We start from the raw sequence: 20,565 nt of genomic DNA, 5'->3' as shown, positions 1-20,565 counted from the left end.
CAAAAATTATTCAACCACTAAAACTCTCTTTGGAGAATATGGAAGACATTAAGACATTGCCAGAAAAACCAAAAGAGAGTTTATCAACAGTAGACCTTTACCTTAAGAAAATCTAAAGAACATGTTTCATATACGAATAAAATTACCACAGAAGGATGCTCTAAGAGGCAAGGGAAAGAAGGACAAAGAAATTGGTAACCATACAAGTAAATCTAAATAAATATTGTCTGAGTAAAATAACAACAACATTTTATTATAGGAGCTAATTATGTAAATCCCTTGCAGAGGGATTATAATCTGGTTTAATTTTAGACTGTACTGCACTCTCAGCAGAATTTCAAGGGTAATCATAAAACAGAAATGACAGTATAATTTCCAAGCTAGTAGAGTAGAAAAGAATTTAAAAAACCCAAGAATTCAACTAATCCATAAAAGTCTAGACAGATTTTTAAAAGCATAAATAACCAGAACTATAAGAAAGCACAAAGAGAATCCAAATACAGAAATAATCACAACAAATATATATGGATAATTTCAAAAAAGACACTTAGTAAAGATACTAACAGAATTTTTAAAAATATGGAAAATAGCATATGAGACAAATATAAACAAAAAGACAGGTGGGATTAGTTATGAAAGCAGACAAACAGCATTATTAAGGAGAACAAAGAAAATGACAAGACGTTCAATTCAGTAAATAGACATAAAATTTTTAATTTGCATGGGTTTTTTTTTTGTTTTTTTTTTTTTAACATTTTTTTTTATTTATTTTTGGGACAGAGAGAGACAGAGCATGAACGGGGGAGGGGCAGAGAGAGAGGGAGACACAGAATCGGAAACAGGCTCCAGGCTCCGAGCCATCAGCCCAGAGCCTGACGCGGGGCTCGAACTCACGGACCGCGAGATCGTGACCTGGCTGAAGTCGGACGCTTAACCGACTGCGCCACCCAGGCGCCCCTAATTTGCATGTTTAAAAGAAAATGCTCCCCAACATAGCAGCCTCAGCAAAAAAGAAGGGGAAGACCATTTCCCCAACAGACTTTCTGGCTGAGGATGATAGCACTGGTAGGGGAAGCATCCCTGTCTCCAAACCACTAAGTGGGACTGATCTGGAAGATGTATCAACCACTTGATAACAGTAATGATAACAGCATGTATAAGGCACCTCCAACTAATCACTGCATCCTGACCACTGCTCTACAGGCTTCCTGGCAACCCATTATTGACCAGAGCCATCTTCCCAAATCGCTACTCTATACCACTTTTCTAGGAAACACAACTGGTGATGTGACAGAAGTCTCCATTAAGGAATTCTTTAGAGGATTAACTATCAGTGCAGTGCATTTACCATGTGAACCCAGCAACTCAAAGAGATTGAAAGGTTTTGACTATGTGGAGTTTGAGAACTTGCCTTCTTTGCTCAATGCCCTCAATGAAGAGTTTCTGGTTAAAATTCCAATGGATACTCCTGATTAAGCTCAAGTTAAAGACAAGGATGGTTTTTCTTCTGGCTGAGGAAGAAATCAGGATTCTCAGAAAACATCCAAACACACAGCTTGGATGACTACCTAGAAGAGGTGATGACAGCTGTGAAGACAAATATCATGATCATTATGGAGGCCAGGATTGCTAAAATGACCAACACAGCAGAGACTATGATTGAAGCTATGGCTCCAGGATAAACAGCAGAAGTGAATGTGGTAGTGGCTACTAAGGGATGATGACTACAGAGGGAGTGGGACCACCATGAAGACCAATATGATAGACATGATGGTCAGTGAGGAGCTCCAAAGACAATTATTCTGGGGATGATTAGAGACATGATGACAGAGGTCTCTCCCAAAGAACCAAACTGAATCTAAAGCTGCAGAGTATTCCTAAGGAAGAGGACTCCTTGGCTGGCACCTCCCAGTTTAGTGGAGCAGATTCTATGTTTGGAGCAGCAAAGCCTATTGACCCAGCTATAACAGAATAATAAGAAGTAAAAAAAGCAGCTACACAAGTAACAGGAGACAATGCAGCATCAGTTAGATGAACCCAAACTAGAATGACAGCCCTAGGAGAGACACTCAAACTGGCAAGGCAAAGAAACTCCAGAACAAGAATGGTCAAGGACAGGAAGTGAGTCATCTCAAACTGGGACTTCAGCTGCATCTGTCAGAAGTCAGAGCAGGATGCATGAAGGAGAGAAAGTGAGATGTCTGGAAAATAAAACAGTAAGGCAGAAGACTGCCACTCTCCAACTTCTAATCCACCCAAACCTGATTAGCTGCTGAAGGTAATGCTGTCCCCTCCATTAAAAGAGGAAGCTTGGTGAAGTGCTAATCCTTGTGCTGATTTCAGAGCTCAAACAGAGCAGCAATCTCCTACAAGGCATGGGGGGAAAGTAGCTCCAGCTCTATCATCTCAGGAAGGATGAACCTGGGAAGATGAAAATAAACTAGATGGGGTGAGTGTCCAAAAAGGTAGAAGTGGGAACTCCATCATGGCCTAAGATAGGAAGGGAACAAAGACAAATGGAAGGAGTCTGAAAGGAAACATGCTAAAAGGATCAAAATTCCAACTCTGCACCTGAGCCAAAGAAACCTGAAGAATCCAGCCTATAAGTGCAGTACTGAAAATATGCCACTCTCTCTGATGAATAAGATTAAAATGAGGGGAAAGGATTATTCAGAATAGACCTCTACATCCTGTGCTTTTTCCTACTCTTACTGCCCTGAAACATCCTGAGCAAATCAAATATTTATCCAGACAAGACAAAACAAAATTCACCATCTCTTGGCAAGGGAAAAAAAAGCCTCAAAGGATTTTTAGAACTACAGGATGAAACTGACATATTGGCATTGTCATGGGTGATTTCAACACACTCCAATTTTTCATAGGTCAAAAATAAAAATAAAAACAAAATGAATAAGCAGAACTTAAACAGAATCATATACCAAACAATTAGAAAATAAACATTCTTGGGGCACCTGGGTGGCTCAGTTAGGTGTCCAACTCGATTTTGGCTCAGGTCGTGATCTCAAGGTGGCAAGATCAAGCCCCGCCCAGGTTTCATGTTGGGCGCAGAGCCTGCTTAAGGTTCTCTCTCCCTCTCTCCCCCCCCTCCGTGCTCACTCTTGAAAAAGAAAGAAAGAAAGAAAGAAAGAAAGAAGAAACATTTCTCAAGCATATATGAGGCATACAGAAAACTAATACATATACTGGAAGATAATGAAAATCTCACTGAATTTCAAAGAATATATATCAATCATATTGTTCCCAGGCTTTGATCATATACAATTAAGTTCAAAAATCAATAATGGAAGAAAAATTTTAAAAAACACAAATAGAGAAAAAAAAAACTTCTAAATATTTCATAGGTTAGAAGAAGTCATGCTGAAAAATTAAAAAAAAAAAAAAAACAAGCAAGAACTGGAAGATAACAAACATACCATATAAAAATTTGTGGGATACAAGAAAAGTCAACTTAGAGGCAAATCTATAGCCTTAAAAACTTATACTAGGGAAAGAAAAATGGTTGAAAATTAGTAAGTTTTCAACTTTCAATTAGTAAGGTCAATCTGTTAAGTTAGAAAGAAATTAACAGCAAAAAACCCCAAAAAAGTATGGAATAATAAAGAACAGAAACTGATGAAATAGAAAAAAGGTGACAGAAAGAATCGACAGAGTCAGAGTTCTTAGAAAACACTAAAACAGGGGCACCTGGGTGGCTCAGTCAGTTGAGTGTCTGACCCCGCCTCAGGTCATAATCTTGCAGTTCGTGATTTTCAGCCCTGTGTCTGGCTCTGTGCTGACAGCTCAGAGCCTGGAGCCTGCCTCAGATTCTGTGTCTCCCTCTCTCTCTACCCCTCCCCTGTTTGTGCTCTGTCTCTCTTTGTCTCTCTCAAAAATAAATAAACATTAAAAAAATTATTTTAATAAAAGAACACTAAAACAAACAAATGCCTGCCAAGACTGATAGAAGGTAAATAAAACAAGATAAACAAGATGAAATAAATGAAATGAAATGGGAGCCCCAAAATAGACCAAGGTATGTAAGGACATCCTCATGTAACAGACATAACAATGCAGATCTGTGGAAAAGAGGGACTACTAAATAAGACTGAAATTACCTATATGAAAAAATTAAATTGGATCCTCACTTTACATCATATACAAAATCAATTCAAGATGGACTAGTGATGTACATACGAAAGGAAAACTTTAAAATTTTTAGAAGAAATTAGAGCAGAAAACTGTTTTGTGCCCTCCCAGAACAGAAGGATTTCTTAAACTTACTAACCAAAAAAGCAAAGTGTAAATATTTTTACTATGTAGAAACCAAGAACTTCTGTTTATCATAAAATATTATAAACCAAACTAAAAGACAATCTATAAATTATAAGATATTTATAAAACATAAAGCTGATTAAAGATTAGTATTTAAACTATATGAGAACTTCTATAAAAAATAAGATAAAACAACACAAGTAGTCAAATGGGCAAAAAGCCTGAACAGGAATTTTATAGAACAAGGAAACTTGTAAGGTCAATTTGTACGTGAAAAGATGCAGAATCTTATTATTCATCAGAGAAACTCAAGACCACACGAAATGTTATTTTTAAACTCACTAGAATGATAAAAACTAGAAATGTTGACAGTACCAAATAATGGCAAAAAAAAAAAAAAAAAGAGTAAAGCAATGGTGGCTCTTATACACTGCTGCCAGGTGTTTCATTTTTTTTTTTCAAATGTTTGTTTATTTTTGAGAGAGAGAAAGATCATGAGCATGACAGGGGTAGAGAGAAAAGGAGACACAGAATCCAAAGCAGGCTCCAGGCTCTGAGCTGTCAGCACAGAGCCTGATGTGGGGCTCGAACTTATGAGCCATGCGATCATGACCTGAGCAGAAGTAAAGGCTTAACCAACTGAGCCACTCAGGTGCCCCACTGTGACTAGGTGTTTAAATTGGTAAAATCCTGCTGGTAGGTGTTAAAATTGGTACAATCACTGGAAAACAATTTGGCATTATCATATAAAGTTGAACATTTGCATATCCTTCAATGAACAATTCTAGATATAGAATACGAAAATTTTTTACCTGTGTGCCAAGTGTAAACATACTTCAAAATAACAACAAAAAAACCTGATACTCAAATGTCCACTGGTAGAAAAATGGTTAAGTTAATTAGGCTAACTCAAATAATGGAACATTATACAGCAATGAGAATGAATGAACTACAGTTGCAGGCAACAACATTGAATGGGTCTTAGAAATGTAATAGTGAATGAAAAAAAAATACAAATGGAGTTCTGAGCCTCACTCAGTCCCACCTTTAAGATTTAACACTCTCCACTGAGGTCATCTTCCTCTTACTCAGTCCCACGTCTAAGATTTAACATTCTAAACTAAGGTCATCAAGAAATACTTCCAACTCTTAAACACAAAGAAGAAAGAAATGAATTCTTTTGGCAGCTATCATGACTTCATCTTTTGCTATGCAATTCCTTTGAAAATGCCACACTTCCATGATTGAAAAAGCAATCCAGGGGCGCCTGGGTGGCGCAGTCGGTTAAGCGTCCGACTTCAGCCAGGTCACGATCTCGCGGTCCGTGAGTTCGAGCCCCACGTCAGGCTCTGGGCTGATGGCTCGGAGCCTGGAGCCTGTTTCCGATTCTGTGTCTCCCTCTCTCTCTGCCCCTCCCCCGTTCATGCTCTGTCTCTCTCTGTCCCAAAAATAAATAAAAAACGTTGAAAAAAAAAATTAAAAAAAAAAAAGAAAAAGAAATCCAAAAACATGGTGGCATTGTGGATTCTGAGTCTCAAATGCTTATACAATCAACAAACTGAATGAAGCCCATTAAAGAACTGCTAAGGTCCAAAGGCAATCAAATGACAAACTGTCACTCTTCCAAGGAGTACACTATGAATCTAATGGAAACATTTCTGCACAAACTAAAGAAACTAATATGTGAGAATACTTCTGCTATATTTCTGTCCTCTGGATAAGGCACTTCATTTTGTATATGGTGAGGCAATAAGCACAGCCCAAAAGTAAGTCTCCATGATTATTTAATTATAAATATGAATGTGCACACTGAAATTTTTCTATGTATTCTTTTATGATACTTGAATATTTTCTCTGGAACGTATAAAGATTTGTAAATTAGGTTTTCCTCTATACTAAAATGCCTTTTGTGCAAGGTTTACAAAGGCTATAAAAAGAACATTTATTATACTCAAAACAAAAAAAAAATACATTTGTGGTAATGCAACTAAGGAAAAGAAGAGATAAAAAAATCGGAATTAAAAAAAATTCAGAACAGCAGTTACTTCAGGGATGGGAGAAAGACAGGACCATGCAGTTACAGACGTGCTCACAGGTAGCTCTTTAACTGTGTAGGTACTGACCTACTTCTTAAGTGGTTGGTTCCCAAATGTTTGTTTTTATTATTAACTTCCATATGTTACATATAATCTGGCATGTTAAAATTACAGAACTTCTAAAAATTTAAAGAATGCATGGAAGGCAAGAAAGTAGGTAAAGTGTAGATCACTAATCCATCAAGTATGATGTCTATAGCCTGTGAGGGAAAAAAAAGGGAAAGGCATAGCTGTCACAGATGATGTGATTAGTCTTCCAAGAAAAAGACACTTCTTCCTCTGAACAATGGATGAGGGATCTAAGGAAAGGTGAAGATGTTAATTCATTTGGAAGCAGATTAAAAGAAAATTGAGAGACTTTATTAGTCAATTAGATAGAAAGGTAACTGCAGAGCAAAAAAGATAAACAGGCATAGGATTCGTTATTTTGAGTACATGCTTCTGGTAATCAGTAACTGCAAAACATGACAGAAATGGTTCAAAAATGGTACCATTTTGCCTTAAAAGGAACACAGCAAATAAAATGATCAATTTCAACATACGATTAGTTCCCACACTTAACAACATAAAGTTGTATGACACTTAAAATATAATGCACTGCTATATATATTCTTTAATCTGGTATTACAATAATGTTGTATGAGTGGGGGGGTACTAGTCTCATCTTATGGATGAGAAAATTGTGCCTCAAAAGTGTTAAAAGTCTACAATCATATTTTGTTATGACAATATAGGTCTAGATCAGTATAAGTAACCGTCAATATGTGGAGTTAAGAGTGTTAAAATAAGAGTCTTACTCAAAAAAGAAGTTGCTAATCACTTACTATGTACCAGGAGCTGTGCTAGACACTGGGGATATAAAGATGAGTAAGACAGGATTCCTTCTTTCAAGGAGCTCATAGTCTAGTGAGGAGACAAACCTGTAAACAAATAAATACCTTTCAGTGTTACAGTTACTAAAATAGATGCAAAATGTAAAGTAGAACATCTGGGGCACACAAGAAAAAGTGGATAATCCAAACTATCAGAATCAGGAGACAGTTCACAGAGAAGGTATCTTTGAATGAACTGTGTCTTCCTTTGAATGAACTGTTTCTTGAAGTATAATTCTCCAAGAGAAAATTACAGAAATTATGGTGCATTTGGAGAACTATTAGAATGGCTGGAGAATGGAAGGTAGGGATAGTGTCAAGTGATAAGGTTAACAGGCAAACTGAGTAATCTAAACTGCACAGGATCCTATGGAATAGTTTACATGGTATTCAAAATATACCAAGCGTAGTAGTTTAAAGTTTATCATAAAGGTAACTGATAAGACACCAAAGGGTTTCAATAACAAGATCACATTTGAGGGGAATAACTCTGGCAGCAGCAGGGTTAGATCTAAAATATTGAGTTTATCTGAATCAGAGCACTGGGAGTGGTGGTGGGCGGGGCGGGAGGAGGCGGGGGGGGGGGGGGGGGGGGGTAGGTACTCAGGCTATATATAAGATCTTTAACCAGATGGTCATGGGATAGCTGAGGGTTACAAAGGATTCTGAACTACCAAAACTTCCCATTTCACTATCTGGGTGGATGAGGGTGCCATAACCAGGATAAGGATAAGAAGAACAAATTGTGGGAGACAATACAGTACAAAGCTTAAGAGCCAATTCCACAGTCATACTATTTTGATTTCGTTTCCAATTCTACCACTTAACATCTGTGTGGCCAGTTGTGGCAAAAGGCAAAAACAAAACTTTGAGTTTGTTAACAAATTTTTGAGCAAACTGGTTATTCATCCAAATGAATTTAGGTTACAAGTTATACCCAGAGGATATGGCCAATTATATGGAAGCTGATTATGTCCAGCTCAATCCTTTAAAAATGCCACAGAATTATAGAAGAGTTCATTATTATTCGACTGCAAAGAAAAGAAGAGTCCAGAATGTAGATAACAAACTATGCTTCCAGTCCTCCAAGGTTATAGGCCTATCAAATCCTCACTTAGAAGATATATCTCAATTGCCTGCTTACTTCAAGATGTCATCCTTAAGTCAGAAGCAACTGACTTAGAAAGCAACTTTTAAGAAAAAAGAACAACAAATCTGATCCATTTTGCATGCTACACACAGCATCAAGGCTTGGAAAAGCCAGAAAACTGTCACATATCTATCTACCTGAATCAATTAATAAACGCGCTTACATACCACCTAGTCTGCAAAGTGGGCATGGCAAGAACACAAAAACTGTAGAAGACAAAGTTCCAGTGAATACTTAGCCTAGTTTTGAAGACAATATTAACACATACTAAACACTTCAGTAACAAGATAGGATGGTACATAATCAGATGCCAGAGATGTTTCATCTAATGAATGTGGAACCTGGAAGGTTCGAAAGCCTGTATTCAGGCAAAGCTATTATATCAACTGCACAAAATCTAAAACTCACTGGAAGTGGCAAAGATATAGATGAAAAAAACAGCTTCCCTGCCCCTAAAATATCCAAGATTTAGCAACTCTAAAACAGAAATAAGTATTTCATAAAAGCGTAAGCTACAAAATAGAAGATTTAATTTTAAATAATACAAGAATGTTACTTCTACATAAGGATCATTCATAAAAAGATATTATTGGTCATTTCAATGAATTTATAAAATGGGAGAGAGTAAATAAGAAGGTGACTCATACTGACTTTCCAGGACCATCCAGTGTTTAGTTCTGCTCCCTGGGAAACCTCTTGCTTCAGGACACACTGGGGTGGGTATTTGGTAACCTTAGTAAACAGTATAATGGTTCTGTGTAGGCAGCTTTTTTCATGTACCTCAAAGAGATTGTTCTTAAAGAATCCTGTTACAATAAAGCACAATCCCATTAAATTTTATATTTCTGTATGACCTAAATAATTAGAAAGGAAAAATCAACTTTACAGGGACAACTCATCAGTGGGCTTCAATGCCACTGGGACTACATGTTGGGCAAAGGGTAGAGGAAGGAGCAAGAAGCTTTCTTGATACCCAGTGCCTTTTAGCCCTCAGAATTGTTTAGTTTCACTAAACTCCAAATAACTGCCCCTGTGGTCTCGTAAGGATTCAAAGGCATTTAAAGGCATTTCCAAGTTCCTATTCAGGCCCACAGTTCTTCCCCATACTACACCATCATCCCCACTCCTGTCTCAACATCTATGCCAACAACACCTTGGCCTTGTATCCCACAAGTCGATCTCATTCCACTGACCAGCAGGGCTGACCCCATAGCTGTACCACTGCATGCTCCCTCTACAATCTGTCCACTTAACAATCTGCCTCCAGTCCCTCCAGCTCCCCTTTTTCCCACCAGTGCCTAGTGGCAATATTATGATAGGGAAAAGACAGGATAAAATAGGCAGAGAGGGAAAGATGAGGACCTGACATCCCTGGGTGGGGAAAAACACATTTTTTGGAACAATGCTGGGAATGTCGGACTACAGCAAACCCCCTGAGGCGTAAGGTCCTTCTTAAGAATATAACAGACACCACCTACTCCCCCTCAGGTTTTCCTCAGAAATTTGACAAAAGACCTGACTAAAAATAAGTGGACCATAAAACCTATGACCAACAAGGAACGGTATGGCCATAGACCACCCCTCATACAATGCAACTGAGCCAATCAGGAATGGACAACCTAGCACCTAGAGTTATCCAGCCAATAAAGGTAAAACCTGAGAAGGAACAAAGGGGAAGGAAAGGGGGGGGGGGGGGGGGGGACGGACATGGGGAGGCAACTAGAACCTTAGAGAGCTTTCCTTCTGATCTTATACTCTAATAAAATTTTGCCTGCTGCTCATTTTGTGTCCACCTCTTCATTCATCAAAGCAGTGAGACAATGAACTCAGCTATTGAGGTAAAAAAAAAAATCCTGCAATAGTATCATCACTATGTTATGTTTTCATAGCACTTCACAGTTTCAAACTTTCACATACATTTCTATTTGGGATGGAAGCTGACTGGTTTTTTGTTTTTTTTTTTTAAGCTTATTTATTTATTTTGAGAGAGAGAGAGTGCGCGCACCACGGAGGGGCGGAGGGGGGGTGGGGTGCGGAGAGAATCCAAAGCAGGCTCCATGCTGTCAGCACAGAGCCCAACATGGGCTCAAACTTATGAACCATGAGATCATGACCTGAGCCAAAACCAGGAGTCCACACAAAGAGACAAAAAATCGCTTAACTAATTGAGCCACCCAGTTGCCCCATGAAAGCTAGCTGATTTCTTAATAAGTTTACTTGTCCACACAGACCTATGTAAGTATCACTCACTAATCCTCTTTAATGCAAAACAACACACTCCTGATAATTTACAAGTGCCAGAGTAATAAAGAATTAACACTTTTAAACTGTGTCATTCCAGTGACTTTAAAAACACTTGGCAGTATCTGCCAAAGGACAAATAAAGATGGGCATCTACATGTACTTTTTAATTTCTGACTATAGTTTGGGGTTTATTTTAATCTAAAAATGACTATCTAATCACAGGCTCTAATAAACTCATCTTTCCTCCATCCTTCTGTACTTTCAATTTCAAAGTTCCTTTTAGTGCACTGTATTATGGAACTTTACAGGAGCACAAGAAGTTTTTTGTTGTTTTTTTTTAATGAGAAAAATGTATTTATGTTCAAAGTGTCAAATTTCCTCAATGAGTATCTCCAGCTCATTATTTGATATCTCCACTCAATTTCAGATTTTCAACCAGAGGAGGCAAATACATTAATTTTCCCCAAACTTTTTGGTTCTGTTTTCATTTATCCTCCCATTTGTACCTCTACTTTTCCACCAACACAAATCTAGTCCTCTTTTCTTGGCTTTATTCCCCCTAGATATATCTCACATCTCCCCTTTCATAAATTCATTCTCTCCCTATTTTATTATCTCATTTTCTTGTGTACAGTGAGTTTATATTCAACTGTACCTTTTAAGTGTTATTTCTCTCAATTACACAGAAAATCTGCTTTACAATAAACTTCTCAAAATGCTCTCATTAATGTTTTCTGCTGCCACTTCAAGCTAATAAACAAAAACAAAATAAAAATCTTACATTGAAATGTACTATACACATAATTTTAATTTTCTAAGCACTAAACCTTGATCTATCTGTAGATTCTCTTATCACCAAATTTAACCATTTCCAAACTATGTGAATTCCTTGCTCTCAAAATTACTCTGTGACCAATCTAAAGTCATGGTTATATGGTTAATACAAACTTCCTTCCCTTCTTCAGATCAACAAACATTCATAGTTAACAATGTGAATGTTATGAGGTAGTCAGCAGCCTTGCTGAATTTAACCTATGTCTCCTCATATTATCATGGCACACACCCTTACTAACAGCTGCCCATTAATTTCCTGCAATTTACTTCCTCATTGCTCTTCACATAAAATTCACTCTATTTACAGAAATTCAGGTCCAACAGCTAGTTAAACTATTTGACTCAATTGTCTTTCTCATTCTGATTAAGTTCCTTCTGGATTCTGGTTAATTCAAATTCCATCCTTGCCTTCAAATCAGCCTGTATATCACAGGTAGCAAGCCTCCAGTCAAAGCACAACCATGATCACAGTAACTTAATCTGAGAAATAATTACAAGATAGTTACCTATCCAAGGCAAAACTAACCACCCATCCTTTCAAACAAAATGTGTTTCATATAAAGTTCAAGCCAGCAAAATGTACAGAGTCTTCTTGTCTATATGGAGTGCAAATTCCTTCCAAAAAAGGTAATAATTAATTAAAAAGAGAATTTAAACAGTAAACTAGAGGTTTAAATTAGCAGTAGCTATGACACACCACAGCAAAGCCCAGTCCAGAGGATCAAATATCAAAGATATTTCTATCTTGAGCTGATAAAAGTACCATTTTGCTCTTTTCAAAGTCACAGGTTAACAACTTTTTTAAAAAGTACCTTTACTACAAACTTAATATAAAACTCTAAATACCTAGTAATGTTTGAAGTTACAAGAAACACAAATCCAGTCCTGTCAACAACTAAACTGTCACTTATAGAAGGCTTTCAGTGTGCCTGGTGGTCCAATTATTTCTAATAAGGTGAAGAAGGGGTACATAGGGGGAGACTGAAAATAAGAAACTATCATTTACCAAAGTCTAGTTTGAATTTGGATTTGAATTTCTACTCCCACATTTACTAAGAGGCAGTGAAACAGTGGTTAAGAGTGTAAATTCTGCAACCAGACTGCCTAGATTCAAATCTTAGCTCCACTTGACTACTATGTTCAACTTTTGGCAAGCTCCTTTACCTCATAATGCCTCAGTTTTTACGTCTATAAAATGAAGAAGGTAACAATACCTACCTTGAGTTAACGAGTTAACATTGACAAAGCACTAAGAAAAATACCCAGCACACAATTAATGCTTAATAAATAAACTGACAAGACCTTGGACAAGTAATTTAACCTAAGTAGCAAATGGCCTAGGTGAGATCCATGTAAGTATTTTATGAATTACAAAGTGCTGTATAAATGCCAAATTATTAAAAATATAACATATGAGAGGGAGGACTGGGTGGCTCAGTCAGTTAAGCGTCCAACTCTTGGTTTTGGCTCAGGTCATGATCTCAACAGTTCATGAGCTGGAGCAGCCCCACATCAGACTCTGTGCTGACAGTACAGAGCCTGCTTGGAATTCTCTCCCTCCTCATCTCTCTCTGCCCCTCTCCCACTCGCTCTCTCTCTCTCTGTCTCTCAAAAATAAACTTTAAAAAAGCAATATTAAATATGAGAAACAGTAAAAAAAAAAAAAAAAAGACATTTACAGAAAAATATATATAGTCCTACTATATTTACTGCAATTTATCAGTTAATTTTTCCGAACACTGAGATTACCCTTTTCAAACTTAATACTATAGCCTTTTGAGACCCTTACCCCACCTACTTTAAATAACTTCTGACAGAGATTCTTATAAAATTATACTACATGCAATCCTGTCCAAGTTCTGTTTTTAAAAATGAAATATACCCTCCTACTTTCCAAAGTGATTAAGTGCTTAACACCACTTTCACTTCCTAGGATAGTGCTTCCCCCCACTTCACATTCATAACCAACTCTCCTTTAGCATGAGCATGGGGCTCATGTTTTATTAAAACAAACAAAAAGCAAACCAGATGAAACAAGTGCAATAAGAAAAAAAAAAAAAAGAATGGCAATAAAAAAAGGGGGGGAAAAAAACCCCTGTCTTCTCAAAAGAATAGCCACCCTTCCTTCTCACCTCCTACTCACTTCTCTACCCAGGCAATTTGGTTGCTGCCTCAGCAGTCTACTGAAGTATCTCCCCTCATCTTCCATGTCCAAAATGTGGCTACCTCCTACCTATTCCTTCCAGGACCTCTCTGTATCATCAGATAATGGTTCATTCAATAAACACTGACTGGGCCTCCATGTTCTCCCCACAAAATCCTGACCTAAGCCTCTCATTTAATATTTCCAGCATAAGAAAAGCAACTTACCATGGGGCAAAAAGGAGCTATCTATCAATAAATGTTAGGCATTTCTTTTAACAATTTTTGTGAATTAAGTCATTCAGCATATATATATATATATATATATATATATATATATATATACACACACACACACACACCAGATGTGTCTTCAGGTAATGTGTTAAACAGTAGTGTGTTAAATCATCTAAGATAAGCTCTTTGCCCTCAATGAGTTTATAATTTAGCAGTGGAAACAGACACAGAAATCAGCAGCTTTAAGCTCATTGCAGAGTATTACAGAAGTACAAAAGAGGAGCACCTAAATTAGATTTGGTGAGAAGAGGTGTCAGGAAAAGCTTCTAAGAGATGGTTAACAGTAAGATAGGTAAAAAGAGAAAACTGTATACTGCACAATATGAATGTCAGCAGGCACTTAGCAAGAATAATTTTAACAGAGTGGTAGGACCAGAAGCTAATGGCTTAAGAAACCATTGTTTAGATGTTTGTGAAGGAAAAGACATATACAGGCTTAAAGGGGTGTATTCATAGGTTTGTTTTTGAAGATGGAAGAGACTTGAATATATTTTCAGACAGGAAGAAGCTGAAGTCATAGAAGAAATGATGAGTACTAGACAAGATCTCTGAGAAGGCAGGGCTAGTTGAGATTTAACACAGAGGTATAGACGTAGCTCACACTGAGGATAGATAGAGAAAAGAACAGGTGAGAAGGCCAACCCATTTCCCCAATAAAGTAGGCACTTCTTGAGACACTGGGAATACAAGGCATTCTGTTTGAAAAGGGATGCAGCTAGGTAAGGAATTTAAGACAAACAGAGCAGAGACTTGGGCCCAGGGGAGCAGTAGCACCAATCCCCACAGACATGTGAATTTTTTTCCAACTCGTTTTTAACAGTTCATGCTTAGAAGCGATGACACTGATTGTTAGAGTCGTTTAGAGTTTAGGTTCCAAAAGAGAAAAGGGCATATACTCTAGCTACTATCACACTACTTCTGGTTATTCAAATGTATCATGTATATACATACTCTTGCCACCTTTATTTATTAAAATTCAGCTAGAGAAAACAAGATAATTGGTAGTCTCAAGAAAAGCTCTTTACCCAAACCTCACTAATGACAAATATTTTTCTTTTTTAAAAATTTTTAATGCTAATTTATTTTTGAGAGAGAGAGAGAGAGAGAGAGAGAGAGAAAGAAAGAGAACACAAGTAGGGGAGGGGCAGAGAGAGGGAGGCACAGAATCAGAAGCAGGCTCCAGGCTCTGAGCCTGGCTTGGGGCTCGAACTCACGAACCGTGAGATCATGACCTTAGCTGAAATCAGATGCTCAATCGCCTGAGCCACCCAGGTACCCCTAATGACAAATATTTCTAATTCACTACTAGTCTCCCGTACCCTGGCTGCATGTCAGAATCATCTGGGGGACTGACTATGCACACTGGGGGCTCAAGGTAATTCTCACAGAAACATTTGGGTACTCTCAAACCCTCATCTACTTAATTTCTAACCATTCTTCATGATTTAGTTCAAGTGTCACACCTCCAATTTTGGACTAGTTAGCTGCTTTGTGTTTCATAGCACTGGAATCATGTTTATTTCTTTATCTCCCCTATTACACAGTAAATTTTTTTGTTAAAACTTATCTTTATAATTCCAGCCTGTGGCCTAGTGCTCAGCCCTTACTGAACACTCAATAAATTCATGTTAAATAAAAATTCACAATTAATAAAACATTAACCCTGTAGAATTGGCTAGTGTGGGTAGGTTAAAAAAAAAAGTACTCATATAGAACAGAACTAAAACTTTAAAATATTATAAAGAAAATCCTATAAGATCCTATAAACCTCTATATCCTCTCCCATCTTTGCCCTGGTAATCCATGTCTGCCTTACCAATGTGATTTCATTGCCACAGTCCACAATAACAGCTCAATACAAAAATACCCAATACAAAAGTAAAACATAATGTTAACTAAAATGCTCATTTGATTTATTAAATACTCCAACATCCAAAAGTATATAAATTTTAATGACGGTTCATTAAACTTGAAAACTTCAAGCCCTAACTATTCAAAATAATTCAGAAGTTATATGCTAATCACCAAATTACACATCGATTGGACTCTAAAAGTCTGGGAGAAAGATAGCTGCTTAGAACACAGCACAAATTTTCCCACAGAAATGTTATAAATGGTGGTAAGATACCAAAACCAAGCCACAAAAGCCTACTGGACCCATAACAGCTGAACCACTTGCACTGTATAAGGAAACTATTGTTCCACACAGATGTTTCTGAGCTTCCACAAATACTTATTTGTGTGTATACTCATTGTTCCTGCAAAAATCAAAGCAAAATTCCAAAATAAATTTCTGACATAGAGAAAAAGTACTGAGAGCATTTTGCATGGTGCCTGACACACAGTAAATGCTCAAAAAGTTATAGCTATTTTTATCCAGAATTCTTGATTTCTACCTTGTGTGTTTCTCGAAATAGCTTTATTTTTCTCACTGCATCTGCGACTGTAAATTCCAAGAGTACAGGACAAATTCTCACCATCTTACCTACTCTGCCTACCACAAAGCCTGGCACACAGAGTGCTTAATACTTATTTACCAATGAAAGATAATTAGTATCAACCGAATCTCAAAAACAATTAAATAAACCCAGACTTAAAACCAAATGGTCTCATTTAGTTTTTAGGTGCTCTTTTAAATGAAACACCATACTTCTCGAATTGACTTTTTCCCTTTTAAAATTATCATCAAAATGAAAGAAAAAGTGTAAAAGTTCCCATAGAAAATATTCCTTCAAGAGTCACTAGCTCAGAAAACACTGCTCTAGGCAACAGTCTCACTAAATGGTACAGTGGGACAGGACATCTAAATTTCTCTGGGCCCTGGAAATCCTATTAAAAGAGCACAGGACATTCTGAGATTTTCTAGCTCACAATTGCTTGTAAAACACTGCATATTTCATGAGAACATAAGAGTAGCAATCATCCATAATCTTCTCACCAACCCAACCCACAACTGTTTTCAAAGTATTATTTTCCTCCAATACACTTTTTTTTTTTACGAAGTTGCAATCCTAGTGTACAAGTCATTTTGTTTTCTACTCCCCACCCCCATTTACAGTAAGAACTGCCTATTACAAACTTGACTGAGCTGTGACAAACAGCAGAGAAAGCTAACTTATGCTTACAGTTGTAAAAACATAACTTTGGCAACAATTTTCTTGAAGGCCACAAGATGGTGATACTGCTCCACAAAAATGCATCTTTAAAAATATATATATAATTGAATACATTATACAAACTTCCCCAAAAATGAAATTAACAGTTTATTCTGCTGGAAGCAAGGGATATCAAAAATGCTTGTACTTCATTTACTAGAAAACATTAGTGAGGACAAAAACATATGAAATTTAGCAGAAATTATTCTAATTAAGCTAAGCAATGATGGCCCTTAAAAACAAAACAAAAACACAGGATTTTGGCACTGTTATTCTATCTTTTATCACACTAACTTTCCTTCTCTCCTTGCTCCATTGCCTTCCTCCTCCTCAGGTCATCATAAAGTGAAACACATTTTTACTTTATTTTTCACAGTTATTCTTAATTTAGAGAGATGATTCCTATTTTTGTTTTAAAAGAACTGACATTAATATTTATTTACATCAACAAAGGAAAACTACACCAAAATGATATCAATAATGAGAATGAGATAGCTTCTTTTCTAATTATAATTTCTCAATTTCTCATAATATACAGTATTGTTTACAATGGCAAAACACCAAAACTTTTCAAGCAAAAAATTTTTGTATTTGATAATTTTTTCCCCATCTTACTGAATATCAGTAGAAAACAAATTTCCCACTCGTGTACTGGATTACATTAATTAAGAAAATAAAATTTAAGTAACAAAGAGCATCTCAAAACTTGAGTTCCAAACTTACATCATCAGCTTACAGGAATAAAAAGAGCTGAGTAAATACTTCCTAAGTGGAAGTCTAAGATGATACAGTGTAACTACCTGGGACCATGTGCACTTACATGGGGTGTCTAAGTGACACAGAAACAAAGCCAGTTTTAAACCTGGGATCTGAATCAGGTCTCTGACTTCAAAACCAGTAAAAATAACAGTGACCATTTATTGGACTCCTATTATTTGTCAGTCACATAACAAAAGAAACAAACAAACAGAAAAAACCAAAAAACTATCTCTAAGGTTTTCAATTATCCTTCAGAGTCATTAATTATTCCTACTGACAAATGAAGAAAATTAGGCTTTAAGAATTTATTGCCCACGGCCATAAGACTAGTGAAAGTCAGGATTTTGAACTCTGATCTCTTGGGCTCAAAGTCAATGTTCTTTTTACTACGTTTCACTACAAAAACAGAATATAAAAAACAAAATGCCGGGGCACCTGGGTAGCTCAGCTGGCTAAGCATCCAACTCTTGATTTCGGCACAGGTCATGATCTCACAGCGATCTGCACTGACAGCGAGGCCTGCTTGGGATTCTGTCTCCTTCTCTCGCTGCTCCTCCCCAGCTTGAGCCCTGTATCTTTCTCAAAATAAATAAACTAAAGAAAAAAAGAATGTTGGGGTGCCTGGGTGGCTCAATTGGTTAAGCATCCAACTTCGGCTCAAGTCATGATCTCACAGTTTGTGAAATGGAGCCCTGCATCTGGCTCTGTGTTGACAGCTCAGAGCCTGGATAGAGCCTGCTTCAGATTCTGTGTCTCCCTCTCTCTCTGTTCCCCCCTGCCCCCACCATCTCCCTCCCTCTCTCTCAAAAATAAAACCTTAAAAAAAAAAAAAAAAATGCTGAGCTAAACCCATGCCTTAAACTGAGCATTTTGCTATATCAACCTGACAGTACTATTCTCTTATTTTATCACTTAAAGATTAAGCAACTTCAAGTAGGGTGGTTTCTGGGGCTTTTAAGCTAGTCATTAAAAAATGCTTTTCCTAAAAACTGAAAAAGAACAAGTAATCTAAAAAAGATAATGTGTAAAGCGTAAACATGCTAACAATGAAAGAGGTAAACTGTGGAATCACGGTTAATAAATCACTTCCATGTATTCTGGGAAAAACATCCAGGGCAACATAACATTCCTACTTTTGCAAGGATCAAACTTAATGTAATTATATTATGTACAATCTCGTATTTCAAAATGACAAAAAGATTTCCAGAAATAATTGGTTGGTTGTTTCAAAGCACTGTATTTTAATAGTATAATACTTGATTTCCAGACTTTTTTCCTTTGAATCCAAAATTTTTTAACGTTTGATATTCTTCAAATATACAGTATGTGCTACATCTCATGAAAGTTTAGAGCTAAAGCTGAGAGGTGATTAACAGACTTACTCAGGGACACAAAGCTTCTTAATGGCAGTCCCAACCCAGGCCTGCTGATGAGGTTAGTGCTCTTCTGCATTGCGCTGATAAGATATTATGACCCAAAGTTAAGTTCACACCAAAACGGTTCCTGATTCTTCTTAATACATTAAAGATTCTAATTTACTAGCATTTAAGTAGCCATGGAAATGTGCTAATGCTTCAATTCCAAAGTGCCAATTTCTAGTGTAAGAAGAGCACACTGAGGTAATGTAATATAAAGAACTACTTATAGAGTAGGACACACCTAAGGTCAAACTTCAACTCTATTTGTATATAATTAACCCCTCTGAGTCTCAGTTTTCTCATCTGTAAAATGAGGATACTAACATGGTTTTGAGAAGCAAAAAGGAAGTATTAATTAGCATCAACTCTAGGAAACTAGAACTGTTTGTAGAATCTGGAATACAGAGGATGTGCAATGAGTATTTATTTCCTAACCCTATTCCTTCACCACCACCACTCTAGCCATATTCTCAAGATTCTGAGGCAGAGAAACTCCAATACTGTTCTACCATACTTCCACAACTGTAGAGGATAAGAGGATAAGAAAGGCATTTCAGTCACATGGCCATGCTGTGAAATGATACACAGCAAAACCCCCTGAATCTGCAGTAAAGATCAAAATTACATTTAACCACTCAAGAGAAATAATGGTAAATTTTTGTTATAAATACATAATTTCAGGATTTTTAAAGCTACTCAAGTAACTGACACACAATGTTAATTTACTATTACTCTTCCTAAGAATTTTAAAGCAGGCTGCTAAGTATAAACTTCCATCAGATATTCTCACTCTTAGAGAAAAATATCAGAATCTAAAATACACAGAAACTTTCCAAAATGAGAAAATCAACTAAACAGCTAAAACTTTACTCTTAGAATAATGTAAGTCTTCTCATGTTTAAAATACAGTAGAAATACAGGGACACAGTCCTTTATCCACAAATCTAAAACCCAGAAAACTATAAAATCATAAAGCTACTTCATAACTCATTTGGTGTCAAAAACTAAACTGACTTGGACTCATTTAATAGCCAAATCCGACTGGATGTGTGGTCATTCATTATTTTATCCATACTTAAACACTGCTGAAGAAAGTAGAGGCTACTGCCCTATATTTCACTGGGGTTTTACCTAACATAGTGTATGGAGTCCATTACCATTCTAAATTAAATATAAATTCTGAAACCTATCTGTCATCAACAAGGTATTATGAACGCATCCTATTTACTTGTTTCTAAGTGCCAGTTTTAAGTCACACAAGAAAACTATGAATTAGGTATTACTACTACTTTACATATGAATACCTAGTTTACATATGATAATATG

The 20,565-nt window shown here is 36.7% G+C and overlaps 1 protein-coding gene and 1 pseudogene across 8 annotated transcripts in view; one reads left to right on the top strand and one right to left on the bottom strand.

Moving 5' to 3' along the window:
- Nucleotides 1–20,565, bottom strand: part of WWP1 (WW domain containing E3 ubiquitin protein ligase 1) — a 133,998-nt gene that overhangs the window by 103,062 nt on the left and 10,371 nt on the right. For 3 of the 8 annotated variants that reach the window (XM_060610833.3, XM_078441486.2, XM_060610835.3), the window contains exon 2: nucleotides 7,193–7,288. The exons of 1 other annotated variant lie outside the window; for it this stretch is intronic. In XM_060610833.3, coding sequence (XP_060466816.2) covers nucleotides 7,193–7,268 — 76 coding nt within the window. In that variant the 5' untranslated portion in view covers nucleotides 7,269–7,288. Of the gene's footprint in view, nucleotides 1–1,411; nucleotides 1,588–5,317; nucleotides 5,421–7,192; nucleotides 7,289–9,041; nucleotides 9,187–20,565 lie in introns of those variants that run through there. 4 more of the 8 variants (XM_060610832.3, XM_060610838.3, XM_060610836.2 and 1 more) reach the window with 4 other exon arrangements.
- LOC132664860 (eukaryotic translation initiation factor 4B pseudogene) lies at nucleotides 974–3,079 on the top strand (annotated as a pseudogene).

The sequence above is a fragment of the Panthera onca genome, chromosome F2, assembly GCF_046562875.1.
Source record: "Panthera onca isolate mPanOnc1 chromosome F2, mPanOnc1 haplotype 2, whole genome shotgun sequence".
NCBI classification, from domain to species: Eukaryota; Metazoa; Chordata; class Mammalia; order Carnivora; family Felidae; genus Panthera; species Panthera onca.
Note: the sequence above shows the minus strand (reverse complement) of the source record. Positions and strands in the feature narration are given on the sequence as shown.